This window comes from Suillus bovinus (genome assembly GCF_016758785.1).
Source record: "Suillus bovinus strain UH-Sbo-P2 chromosome Unknown EDB93scaffold_106, whole genome shotgun sequence".
NCBI classification, from domain to species: domain Eukaryota; kingdom Fungi; phylum Basidiomycota; class Agaricomycetes; order Boletales; family Suillaceae; genus Suillus; species Suillus bovinus.
The window spans coordinates 89,530-102,443 of NW_024542162.1; the positions used below are offsets into that span (position 1 = coordinate 89,530).

Consider the following 12,914-nt stretch of genomic DNA (forward strand, 5'->3'; position numbering starts at 1 on the left):
TATTGCATTTCGCATTTTTGCTATTTTGTGTTCCCATGCTTTGCCCGCACATTGCTCGCCTTGCACAGCCACTGTGCAACTGTGGATTTGTCTTCCTTACTTCCCCTTGGATTGAATGTGCTTCTAGATCACTATATCAGCTTCTTGTGTCCCTCCCCTTAGATTAATCATTTGACCTAGAACTGAGTTGATTCACCTTCAGTGTGCTTGCATGAGATACTCAAATCCACCTGCTCTGGGTATCTTCATCATGTCAATGTGTGCTTTGCAAAACAAACCTCTGTGTATTGGTATGGTTGGCAGGATATGGACCTTTTGCATCTGGCAAATCTGACACTCATGGCATGTTTGTGCATACCACTTGATGTCTTCAATGATGTGCAGCCACCAAAAGTGTAGTAGCAACCACATGTGCGTGATGTAGACACCTTTATGGCCAAGGTCATCATGTGCTTCCTTAAGAAGGTGATATTGCTTGCATGGTGGCGCTACTAGCTGGTACTTGCTGTGGGGTTCTCTATGCCAGAGATTTCCCTCAAGAATGAAGAAGCATGTGGCATAATTAATGAACACTGCAAATTCATGATCTGAAAGGTCAGTGGGTCTTTCACATGAAATAAAAAACTCTTTAATTAAGACAAGCAATGCGTCTAGTGCTTGTGTGGCCTCTGAGCAAGAAATAATCAGGTCTGGCTACTCTTCTTGCATGACATCTAGGAAGGCACAATGTACTGGTGTGTGTGAGTCTAGCAATAAGTGTGTGTTCTGATGTGTGTGGCAGACAAGTTCTGTGCAACTACTCATGATGTGGTAAGTTCTATCATTGAGCAACACAACTCTGAATGAGTATGTGTGGTCAATCCAATCTTTGTGGTCATCATCCTCCTCAAGAGGATCCTCATCAGTGAGTGGTCTCCTTGAGAGACTGTCGACACCTTTGTGCTTTGTCACAGAGACATGAATGAGCTTAAATGAAAATAATAGAATGCCCGTGATCCATTGATTGATGGTTGTGTTAGGCTGTAAATCGGGATTGTTTATAATACCTTTGATGTACTTTGCATCAAATGTGATGGTGAGTTTCTTGACTCCAAAAATGAATATGTGAACTGCACAAAGCACGCAAAAGAGTCCATAGAGCTCTAAATTCGCTTGTGAGTAGTGGCTTTCCACCTTGTTCAGCACAATACTGCCAAAATGATTAGGATATTGCTTGCCATCTGTCCCTACCTGGAGTATAATAAAACTGATACCAATGTTCAATGTATCAATAGTGAGGATTACTTTGCGGTTGCTCTCATAATCAAGGTGACAAAGAGTGGGAGACTCTAATATAGAGTCCTTGAGCATCTGACAAGATTTGTGCTCCTCTGGTCTGAAGATGAACGGGACACCTTTCCTGGTGAGATGTGTTAGCAGGCACACCTTTCACATGATCATGGATGAAAATGCATAAAACACTGCTTAAACAACTAATAGAGTGATAAGACTGATGGACATGCAAAGCATGAGGTGAGAGCGATGTGATATACAATGGATGGATGTGTGAGTGCGAAAGGTGAAAGGCGGGATGCGCGATGCAAAGGTAGTGCATGAGCAAAGGTGAAAGACTAGCAAGTGAGAGAAACAAAAGAGAGACGAGGTGAGACAAGTGTTAACACCCCAACTAAGGTTGGCTGATGTTAAGGCGAAGGTGGATAACTAATGTGTGCGACTTTAGATAGTCACTGGCAAACAACGAGTAAATTCCTAGTATCTAGAGACACCGAGAAAGTGGGCAGAAAATTGACCCAGAAAATAGAGTAGAGGGATGGTATATGTAAAATAACTAAGTGCCGCTAGGCATGCAGGTCCGATGTAGCAAGCCAAGTAAGCTAAATATAGTACACAAAGTAGGTAATAGGGTCTTGGCTGCGTGCGTAGCACTAAGCCAAGTATTAGCGATGGAAAACAATCAGTCAAAATGGGAATATAGTGAGAGAATGCACCAATGAACATCTAAGGACATGGGGAGGACAGACGGACAGGTATGCGGATGATGTGAAGGTGAACACGTGATGCGAGTGGCTGCACATGGAATCTGCAAAATAAAATAGAGGACACTACTGTGCAAGACATATCCTTTGGATTAGAGCTGAAGTGTGTGAGGGAAATGGAAGAATTCGAGGGAAGTGTCTGTGGAGATGCGAGTCTCTACACCAGGTGTGAAGGGGTGTGAGTTTACATGCAACATCTGTTGAAGGTAGCAGCACAGACTACCAAGTGGGACTGGAGCCCTACCGACCAGCGTGCATTTTATCTTGTGAGAGCCTGTGTCAATGCACATCAAAGTGTTACACGAAAAGCTATGAACTTATTGTGATGAGGCTGGCAGGCACACTGCATCAACAAAGGACCGAACTCATAAGACAGTGGCAAGCTGACAGAATAAGGGCGTACCTCAACAGGTACCCTCTATACTATGTGACAAGGACGTACCCCAGCAGGTTCTGACAACTCACAGAGATGTCAGCGCACCCCTGCAGGTTGAGAAGGCGAACGAGGACAAGGATGTACTCCAGCATGTTCTGACAACTAGTGATCACAAAGGTGTACCCCAGCAAGTTCTGATGGACCTGCACATGGAGAATGCACCTCAACAGCCAGTAGATTGGGATATCACTCCATACCAGGATGAGGTTGGACTTAGTACACCTAAGCAGATGTCAGTAACTCAGCAAAAGGCAAAAGACTCACCTGTCACCACATTTAAGCCAGTAATCCTGAAGGTGTCACCCCCTACAGAATCACTAGAGAGCAGGAAGGTGACAGGACAAAGAAACAAGGAACTGTCAAACAAGCGCCCATAAACATATGACCTGGAACCCCAATCAGTCAAATCACATGATCTGAACAATAATGGCACTGACACAAACAAGGACCCACAACACACAACCTAGTCCACACCTACACTACTTGATCAGTCTCTTGTCTCATCTCCTCACCTAACTGAGGTTATTGCACTAGGCAACCCCTCTATCAATATTGGGCAGCCCAGCTGTGTTCAAGAACTTCGAGGTCAGCAGCAACTGAATCTTTTTGAGAGAGAAAGAAAAATATGTCCTATGCATCCCAGACATTAAGATAAAGCAATGGCAAGTATGAGAAATTATTATCTCTCATGCTCACTCTATCTTAGCACACCTCAGGCCAGCCAAGATTCACCTCTACCTTCGTGAAAACATCTGGTGGAAAGGCATGTCTTCTGACGTATAGGCCTTCTGCAAATCCTGCCTGACATGCCAGGTGTCTCTGATTTTCGGCTTAATCTCACTTATCCCTCTGGTATTAAGAAGAAAAAGTGCACATTGCAAACAAACAGCAAAAACAGTAGTAAGAAAATATAAGGCAGCAAAGCAACTTGAATGTATTAGTAATAGTACTGGTAGAAAACAGGTAGGAAAAATGTGCAAGTCTGTTATTGGTGTCAGCAGGAAAAAAAAAAGAAATATTGTGTCAAAGCCCATAGTATGGTAGTATTCTATTTAAAAAAAGAAGTCAGCAATGATAACGCTAAGTGGGGAGAGAGAAACTTTACAAATGAGGGCGCGCTTGTTAACACTCTGAGTCTCCTCGATACCTTCATCTGAGGCATCTCCCCTTGCAGACTTCTTCATATACCTTTGTGGGCATGAAATGATGATTAGTTTAGAGTCCTCGTTCCTGTTGCTGATTGACTTTATGTATGCTTCCATCTTGTTGTGCCAATTGGCAAAGGAAAATTTGTAACATCCGCTTGACATCTTGTCTGTTACCTTGTTGCATTTCACCGGGAGCTTGACAGAAAACTTGCCAGTGGCCATAGATGTGAGAACTTCATCGACATTGATGATGCTGTCTTTGACAAACTTGAGGGCATGTTCAAGCTGGAAACAATCAGAAAAGAAACATGGTTTCAAATTTTAAAAAAACTCATGGCAATGACACAGAGCACAATAACACCATCCATACCTTTGCCCAAAGTGAGCTCATCAGTATTCAATGCGGGTACACTGGCATGGTCAACAATGGCACTGAGGTGAGTGGATGTGATCATTTGCAGTACAAATGCAGACAGGTAGGCTGTCTCCCGTGATATGTTATCTGGGTCTTCAGATATGAATGAGAAATCCTTCAAGAGTTGCTTGGTGACAAGGGCATTTGGTGCATCTTTGATGCAAGAGCAAAAATCAACGATGATCGCAAGCACTGTTGAGCTGATGTTGCTCCTCCACTCTGAGAGACACTGTTGTGTCTAAAAAGGTGTATGAAAGACACAACAAAAAATAACAATAACTCTGAACTTACCACTGTGAATACAGCACCATTTGAATTCACCTTGTATTTGACATCAGGGTAGACCACATCAAAGATCTCCTGCAGCGCATCTGCCATCAGAGACTCGGAAATTTCCCATGGATTAGCTTGACTTCCAGCCCCAGAGAAGTGTCATAGACAAGAAGGCCTTCACCCACTTTGAGTCGGCAGATACCGGGAGATCATTTTTGCAATATTGACTGTGCAGCTTAATGACCTCATTTGCAGTAGCTGTTATGACTTGGATAGATCTCCTCTTTAATCCCTGATAATGAGGGATGTCTAAGTAGAGAGCTTCGCGTCTGCTAGCCTGATAACGAGACTAGTCCCACAGTCGACTGGCGGAGCCTCTTCTGTCAAGGAAGCAGGTTGGCAGTAAACCGTCTAGGCGACGATGGTTCAGAGTTTGGTTATACACTAGAGAGGATTACTAGTGTATACACCAAAAGGGGAACTAAGTACCCGAAGGTACCTAGCTGTGTTCAGAGTGAACCAGGTTTCAAGGTAAGACCAAGTAGATTAAAGTGCAGAACTATCTAGGTACATGTAAGGTATTTATATGTATCCTAAGAGTAGTTCAGGGCAAGCCTATCTATCAAGGACGGGTTTCCATAAGTATGAGTCAGAGATAGGCATCTAAGTAAGTAAGTGTTCATGCTCTGGCATGTTGATAGTAACGATGCAACAATCAAGATAATCAATAGAAGATAAAGGAATCATGCTGCGCATGATGGTGTCCAAGATACAATCAAAGAATAGAAGAGAATCGTGCTGTGCACAATGATAATCAAACACGAGGCAAGATGCCTCTAGATGCAAGTCTAGGCCGGTTCCAGATGCGGCGGCCATGAGATGAGGATCTGTAGAGCTACGCTCTAGATGTCGGAATTGGGAGAGGTGAGATAGCCGTATCCGGCGATGATGAATAAGCAGAGTAAATGTTATTGTAACAGTAGCCTTCTGTGAGGCCGGAGGGACTTGGGTGTTGGGAGGAGGTATGTCATTGTCGTAATAACCCGCTGGAACTTGGGTTGAGGGCAGAGGCACAAGATCACTGCAGTTGGTAACCTCAAAGCTTTCTTTCTTCAACTTTTTGGATGGTGGAGGGGTAGCACCCTGAGATACAACAGTAGATGTCTGAGATACACATGGTGAATCAGTTCATCACACAAGATGAAAAAAATACATGTACTGATGTAGTTTTGCGAGAAACATGGCCCTTCTCAATGGCTGGAATTGATGTAACCTTGGGCAAGAGGCTTGCTTGTGAATCATCAGCCGAAAAGCTAGAATCATCAGTGGCCTCAGATGCAGTCTCATCAACAAAATCCCCAACATTATCAGCCTTACGCTTGATACTACCAGGCTGAGCAGAAAACATGATCTGCTCAGGCTCAGAGTCACTCTCACTGGTGGGAACAATTAGAGTAGACTTCTGAAATTTAAATGAGTCCTTGAACTGATGGGAAGAATGACTTACTTTAATCAGCTGTTTCCCTTTCTTCCTAGACAGTACAGCTGGAAGATGTTCAAGAGCCTCAGGGTCATCAAGACTATTGTCGCTGACCATGAGGACATCATTGGACTCAGTTGTGCTAATTGACTGCTTTTGATTGATGTGCGCAGGTTTGGCCCTGGAACTGGTCTTGGTACTAGTAGATAATACCAATGAGGGTGGAGTGGTTGCAGCATGAGAAGCAGAAAAGGTATTTAATCTGGAACTTAATATAGTGGACTTCAGTTCAGCTGGTACATCGTTAGCCCAGCTGTTGATAAGACCACCAAGAGAGAGTTTTTTAGTTGTACTTGAAACCGCCTGATTTATACAAAGAAGTGTTGATTCACTGAGTGAAAACATTGTTTTGATAAATAATATGGACTCACGACAAAGGCATGTTGTTGCCTTTCTTATCACTCAAGGCATGTGCATCAGAATCAAAGTGATCAGTCTTGCAGGCATTCTTGATGGCTTCCTTCAGCAATGTTTTTGGCACCTTCTCTTTCTTTTTCTTCCCATCAACAACTTCACTTTCTCCATCGCTCAGTAGAGTATCCTCTGGATCAACAGAAGTGGTTTTATCTGGTGAGTGTCAATATCAGTTTCTATTCTCAATGTAATGTTCATCATACCATTAGTAATATCTGGGCTAGATGTTTTCTTGCCTTTGCCTACAGGACGAGGATGAACAGGCTTTGCCTTGATTCCTCCCTGCACTTAGGCTTCAAGAGCCTCCATAGTATCCTCAATAACAGCAATTCGTTCAGCAGCTTTCTGAATCTGTGTGCTCTTCTCTTCAGGGCTTTCATTCACATGTGGGTCATCAGTGACCTTCGAGCTCTTGGTACGTGGTTTTCTCTTTGCATTCTGGAGTCACTCCTCAGCTTCAGCTCTAAAACAGGCCTGCCAGGATGAGTATTTGCATTTGCTGGACGAGTTCGACGAGTGGACACTTCTTGTGAGGCTTTAGGCGCCATGGTTGACTATTGGAGTTGATGAGAGGAATAGACGAGGTAGAGCAAATAACTGGGGCACAAAAAATTGCAAGGTACTGGTCCCGTGGATTAACGCACATTTGCTGACATTTCTCTTACATTCTCGAACTTCTGTAGGCAGCGGCTCAATTTTTGATGATACTACCCTACCTCTAGTCCTAATTAAGTTACTGTAAGAGCAAGGTTTGCATTCAGTCCTCCACTAATGTTCTTTCTTCATTCTGCACTCTAGCATGCCACCATGCTCTACTCAGTACACTCGAAGGAAACATATTTTATATCAATTTCCTTGTGGCTGTCCTGGATGTAATAAGTACTTCAAATCCCTCAGTGGACACACAAGGCACCACACTGCAATGCACCCAATTCTGAGCAGTGCAAATACTACAAAGGGAGCTGGGTCACAAGACATAGACATTGATGGAGAGTCCAGCATCTGTTTCACTCAGTGATTAATGTCTTTATTCTGACCCTGATTTCTCAAGATCACGGTTCAAATCGCTCATCTCTGGTGCTGCCAGCACAAGAAGAAGATTATGGCACGAATGCTGGTGAGTCCCATCAGTGATACCCGACCCACAACAGCTCTAACACTACTTATTAAAGATACACTGCACCTGTCATCTCCACCACCACCAGGGCAAGTTGATGGTGATATTGGTGGTGAGTCTCAGTCTCAATGTCAGTGTGTTTTATCTGACAGCACCTTCTGAAGATGCCTGCCATTTATCTGTACCACCAGCTCCTGAAGTAGACACCAAATTCTATGGCATGGACAAGAACTTGTACCACAACTATCACACTGGTTTGAATGGTGAGCATGCCTTATTCTTATAGCTCATCTAACACTACTCCACCACTGCCTCTCACAGAACAGTTACCTGATGACTGGTCACCCTTCCAGAACCGTACTGAATTTGAGACAGCTGAATTCCTGTACAGCCATGCACAAATGTCCGTGCCCAATATAAACACTCTTCTTGATCTCTGGGCTACGTCACTCCTCAAACATGGCGATATGCTGCCTTTTGTGGATCATAAGGACCTCTACAAGACCATCAATAATATTCCAATTGGTGGTGTCAACTGGCAGTCCTTCAAAATTCAGTATTCCAGAGAGAAACTTGATATACCGGATGTGCCTTCATGGATGAATCAACAATTTGATGTTTGTTATCGCAACCCTTGTGAAGTTGCATGCAACATCCTTGCTAACCCCGACTATGTGAATGATTTTGATTATCACCCTTTCCATGAATATTTGGTCAGTAAAGACGAACACTGTTACCAAGACTTCATGTCAGATGACTGGGCCTGGCAGCAAGCGGTATGTGTCTTTATATTGGATATTACTTCCTTGTATTGAACATTCTTTTCAGGATATCATTGCTACTGAACCTGACATGCTCAGTGCAACATTTGTACCCATAATACTTGGAAGTGACAAAATAACTGTATCTGTCGGCACCGGAAACAATGACTCGTACATCGTCCCTGTGTCCTCTTCCATATCTGTGCTAAGTTCTTCCAGCTCTATGTCAGTACTGTCAGTACTATGCGCCAATGCTTGGTCGGCCTCTCCTTTCTTCACATCAAATTCCCAGATCAACGATTTGGCCACCAGGTTCACAGTGTGCAGGAAACACCTAGTGTGAGTGGTTGGTCCACCGAATTCCAGTACCTTACTGCTCAGTTCACGAATCATGGTGTCATTGTTAGATGCATTATTGCAAGTGACGCTCAGGATCTGTGCAATGCGGTTTTAGTTGCATGTAAGTTTGTTCAATTTTTCTTCAGATCAATAGCTTTTCTGATATACCGAATTCTTCTAGCACTTTTGCAAACACCTCCACAAGCTCCTCGCCGGTATGTGACTATGAAGCTCTCAGCTCATATATATCTATATAGGTGAGTTTTTTTTACCTTCCCCACTTCAACAACGTCTAATGGGATGCTTAGTGGTTCCCCCTCGTGCTCAAAGTGCGCTGAAAATGCGACCAACGCACGATGGTTGGGCGATGACCAACCATCAGTAGTAAAGTTTATTTTACTGTCATATTCCTGGTGTGTTTTGAATATTCATTTTTTTTATTAATGATAAATACTTACCTGTAACATTGTAGCAACACGCTGTCGAGTTCGCACAAATACTTGTTGCACGTCACTCGAAACAGTGGAGGCAGAAGGTATGTAATATTCCAGTCTCCCTGTCTTCATCAGCGACTGAAATGCACGGTCCTTGACGATATCGAATGGACGCAGGCTCTCGGACACCCAGCTCACTATTTCGGCCCTGAAGGCAGATGTTTCAGTCCAAGACTCAGATAAGACTTTGTTTGTACTGTGTTTCTGCACGTGTATGTTGACGGTGTGAGTATGTAACTTTCCCTTTACCCTTACGCTTGAATGACGCAGTGATCGATTTGTTTCGCAGGAAACTACCAACTATATTTTCGCGCACCTCGTTGGCATCGTTGGCCTCATCCGCAGCTTTCAACACTTCATCGCCCCAGCACGAACGCACATGCTTCCGCATGTTACTGGTGGAGCATGCATCACCTTTGTCAAGGTATCGTCACACTTTGGTCTTGCAATTCCTAGCTTGGCACTTGAAGTTATGTGCATGGCGCCCATCAAGTTCAGTAATCTGTGGTGTCGGATTGAAGAACACGTAGACTGGTGAGTTCCAGTCCTTCATTGAGCGTGCTGTTTGGTACTCAATTAATGTAATGTTCACATCAAGGCTTCTGCACATACCAAGCTCATCTTCCGCAGTCTCGTCGGCTTCCACCTCAGCCTGTGATACAGTGCTACCGGTCTCAGTTTTGTCTTCATTCATTGCGTTCTCTTCCTCCTCGGTGTGCACCAGGGCATGCCGACTCGAGACTGAGTCTGGACATGGAGACATGGACACTGTCTGTGAAGCTGTGAGCTATTTTTTTTGACCAGCTCATCTTCATCTGCAGACCCTACACTGCTGGTGGGAGTATTACCAGCCTGCAGGTTATTTTTTGCCTTCTTAAGGTGTGTGTTCACGCTATCTCCACCAGCATCGTTTTTCCACTTCTTTGATGACATTTTTAAATTCTTTTCTTCTAGAGCAGCTCTCGCCTTTCCAGTCATTTTGATGATGTGTTTCGCTGTGGCTGCAAAGTTGAGCTGCATGATGGGCAGCACTAGTGGGTGACGAAGGTTCACGGGTGGCGTGGTATGATTTTATATTTGTCTTTAGAGTTTGACAGTTGGCAGCTGTATAGTTTCGTATTTATGTAGTTGAATTTTACTAGCACCTGTTTGGCATCCGTTTGGCGCCCATTGTGACTGATACCCGCAGCGCGGGTATGGGTAGGGGTAGGGGTATCATGACCTCAGACCCGTACCCGTACCCCAGCGGTACCCCTACCCGTGACCCGTGCAGGTTACCCATACCCGCGCAGTTCCCTACGCCTGGGTCTATCTGTGTTTGCTTAGCTTAGCACCAACTTTCACCACAGTTTAGATTCCTCAACTTCAGCAGGATATAGAGCTTTCGCATTTGGTGGACTTGACACTTGTGGCATGTTCACGTGTACCACTTGATGTCTTCGATAATGCGTGGCCACCAAAAGTGTAGTAGCAACCACACACTGTAGAGCCTCATGTCTCCACAGGCACTTCCCTCCAAATTCTCCCACTTTCCCTACAAACTCCAGCTCTAATCCATAGGATACATCTAGTGCATTAGTGCACTTATATTTTATTTCGCAGGTTTCATGCGCAGCCTCATGGGTTTGCGCATTTCGCATATCTGCACTCACATTGTCCATGCACCCGTCCGCCTGTCCATTCCATGTCCTTAGTAGTTCATTGGTGTGTTTTCCCATCATATTTCCTTTTCGTCTAATTGGTTTCCATCGCTAATACTCAGCTCTGCACTTCACGTGTAACTGAGACCCTATTACATACTTCGCGTACTATTTATAACTTGTTTGGCTTGTCACATCGGACCTGTGTGCCTAGCGCCGCTTAGCTACTTTACTTATACCCCTCTATTACTTATGTACTGGGTTGATTTTCTGCCCACTTTCTCTGTGTCCTTAGATACAAGGAATTTTACTCGTTGTTTGCAAGTGACTATCTAAAGTCGCGCACTTTGGTTCTCCGCCTTCGTCTTAGCATCAGCCAACCTTAGTTGGGGTGTTAACATTAGTCTCGCCTCGTATTCCCTTTGTTTCTCTCACTCGCTAGTCTCTCACCTTCACTCGCATGCATTACCTTTGCATTGTGTACCTCGCCCTTCACCTTTCATACTCGCACATCATTGCACGTCTCCGCCTTTCGCTCATCGCATTGTTTTAGTCTCACACTTTGTGCATCCATAGTCGTAGTACCCTATTAGTTGTTTGGTGTCCCTCTTTCTACAAAGAGAGGTTTCCCTTTACCAGTTAGCTGCCCTTGGGTCAATGATTTCACTTGCACCCGGGACTAGCTGTGTTTGCTTAGCTTAGCACCAACTTACTTCACAGTTTAGATTCCTCATCTTCAATGCACATGGTATAGACACATTTATGGCTGAGATCATTGTGTGCTTCCTTAAGAAGGTGATATCACTTGCACAGTGGAGCTACTAGCTGGTGCTTTCCATGGGGTTCTCTACGCCAGAGATTGCCCTTGAGGATGAAGAAATGTGCAGCATAATTTATGAACACTGCAAATTCGTGATCTGAAAGGTCAGTGGGTCTTTCGCGTGAGATAAGAAACTCTTTGGTTAAGACAAGCAATGTGTCAAGCACTTGTGTGGCCTCTGAGCAAGGGATGATCAGGTCTGGTTGCTCTTCTTGTGTGAGGTCTAAAGATGCATGCGGCGAACAAGTTCCATGCAACTACTCACGACATGATGGGTTCTATCATTGAGTAGCGCAACTCCGAATGAGTATGTGCAATCAATCAAATCTTCATGGTCATCGTCCTCCTCGAGAGGATCCTCATCAGCAAGTGGCCTCCTTGAGAGACAATCAATGCCTTTATGCTTGGTCACAGAAAAATGAACAAGTTTAAATGAAAATAATAAAATACCTGTGATCCATCAATTGATGGTCACATTAGGCTGCAAATCAGGGTTGTTGATCATACCTTTGATATACTTAGTGTTGACTTCAATAATGAGATTCTCGACTCCAAAGATGAATATGCAAACTGTGTGAAAGAGTCCGTAGAGCTCTAACTTTGCTTGTGAGTAGCGGCTTTCCACCTCGTTCAGCACTATGCTTCTGAAACAATTAGGATATCACTTGCCATCTGTGCCTACTTGCAACAGAATGAAGCCAATCGCAATGTTGAATGTGTCAATGGCAAGGACGACCTCGCACTCACTCTCGTAATTGAGGCGACGAAGAGCAGGAGACTCTAATACTGAGTCCTTGAGTGTCTGATATGATTCATGCTCCTCTGGTCTGAAGACAAAAAGGACATCTTTCCTGGTGAGATTTGTTAGTGAATGCATAAAACACCACAGGTTCCCAAGAAACCACAGACTTGTGACTGGTTGGTAGGCTCTGGCCAATCTCATATCTTCTGGACTTTGGTGTCTTCAGGTATGCGACCCTCGAAGGTACACTTATGTCTGATGATAACTGCACTCGGCACAGCGAGAACAAATGTTGCGCTAACTGTGATGCTGACGTTGTGAAGCCATTGCAAGATGTGGTTTATAACTTTGAGGTGCTCTTAGATGAAGCAATGGATTCTGGGATTGTCGGGGATGGTCTCATAAGTACCATCTGCGAGTTTGTATTGTGTCTCAATGGACTTTACTGCGATGTTGTAGATAAATGGTAGCATGTGCTTTGGAATCGCAAAACCATTGCAAGTGATATGCGGCCGTTGAGTGCTCGTATACATCTGATGCGATCTTCTCTTTGATGATGCACGTGACTTTGTCCCTTGTCAATGGCGGGACTGGTATATTGCGCTGCGACCATGGCACGTGCAGAACTGTTGGTATCTTGTAAGGTGGGAAAGACCTTTCGTCAAGGCAGCCACGCTCTGATGCTTCCCAAGCAAATGTGAGTTCATGCGTGCAGACTAGCCAGCATACTAGCTTAGCC

At 44.3% G+C, this 12,914-nt stretch overlaps 3 protein-coding genes across 3 annotated transcripts; 1 reads left to right on the forward strand and 2 right to left on the reverse strand.

Moving 5' to 3' along the window:
• Positions 1-3,524: 3,524 nt before the first annotated feature.
• EDB93DRAFT_1255948 (uncharacterized protein) lies at positions 3,525-4,413 on the reverse strand (the record flags this gene model as incomplete). The annotated part of the gene is made up of 3 exons (XM_041453871.1): positions 3,525-3,905; positions 3,965-4,273; positions 4,327-4,413. 3 exons carry the CDS (start codon positions 4,411-4,413, stop codon positions 3,525-3,527), a joined length of 777 nt encoding a protein of 258 aa, XP_041302064.1.
• A 558-nt stretch (positions 4,414-4,971) lies between these two features.
• EDB93DRAFT_1255949 (uncharacterized protein) lies at positions 4,972-6,810 on the reverse strand (the record flags this gene model as incomplete). The annotated part of the gene is made up of 6 exons (XM_041453872.1): positions 4,972-5,472; positions 5,528-5,770; positions 5,816-6,179; positions 6,220-6,415; positions 6,466-6,544; positions 6,682-6,810. 6 exons carry the CDS (start codon positions 6,808-6,810, stop codon positions 4,972-4,974), a joined length of 1,512 nt encoding a protein of 503 aa, XP_041302065.1.
• Positions 6,811-7,648: 838 nt separating this feature from the next.
• EDB93DRAFT_1094952 (uncharacterized protein) lies at positions 7,649-8,483 on the forward strand (the record flags this gene model as incomplete). The annotated part of the gene is made up of 2 exons (XM_041446647.1): positions 7,649-8,155; positions 8,208-8,483. The coding sequence occupies 2 exons, from the start codon at positions 7,649-7,651 to the stop codon at positions 8,481-8,483; spliced, it is 783 nt and encodes a 260-aa protein (XP_041302066.1).
• Positions 8,484-12,914: the final 4,431 nt, after the last annotated feature.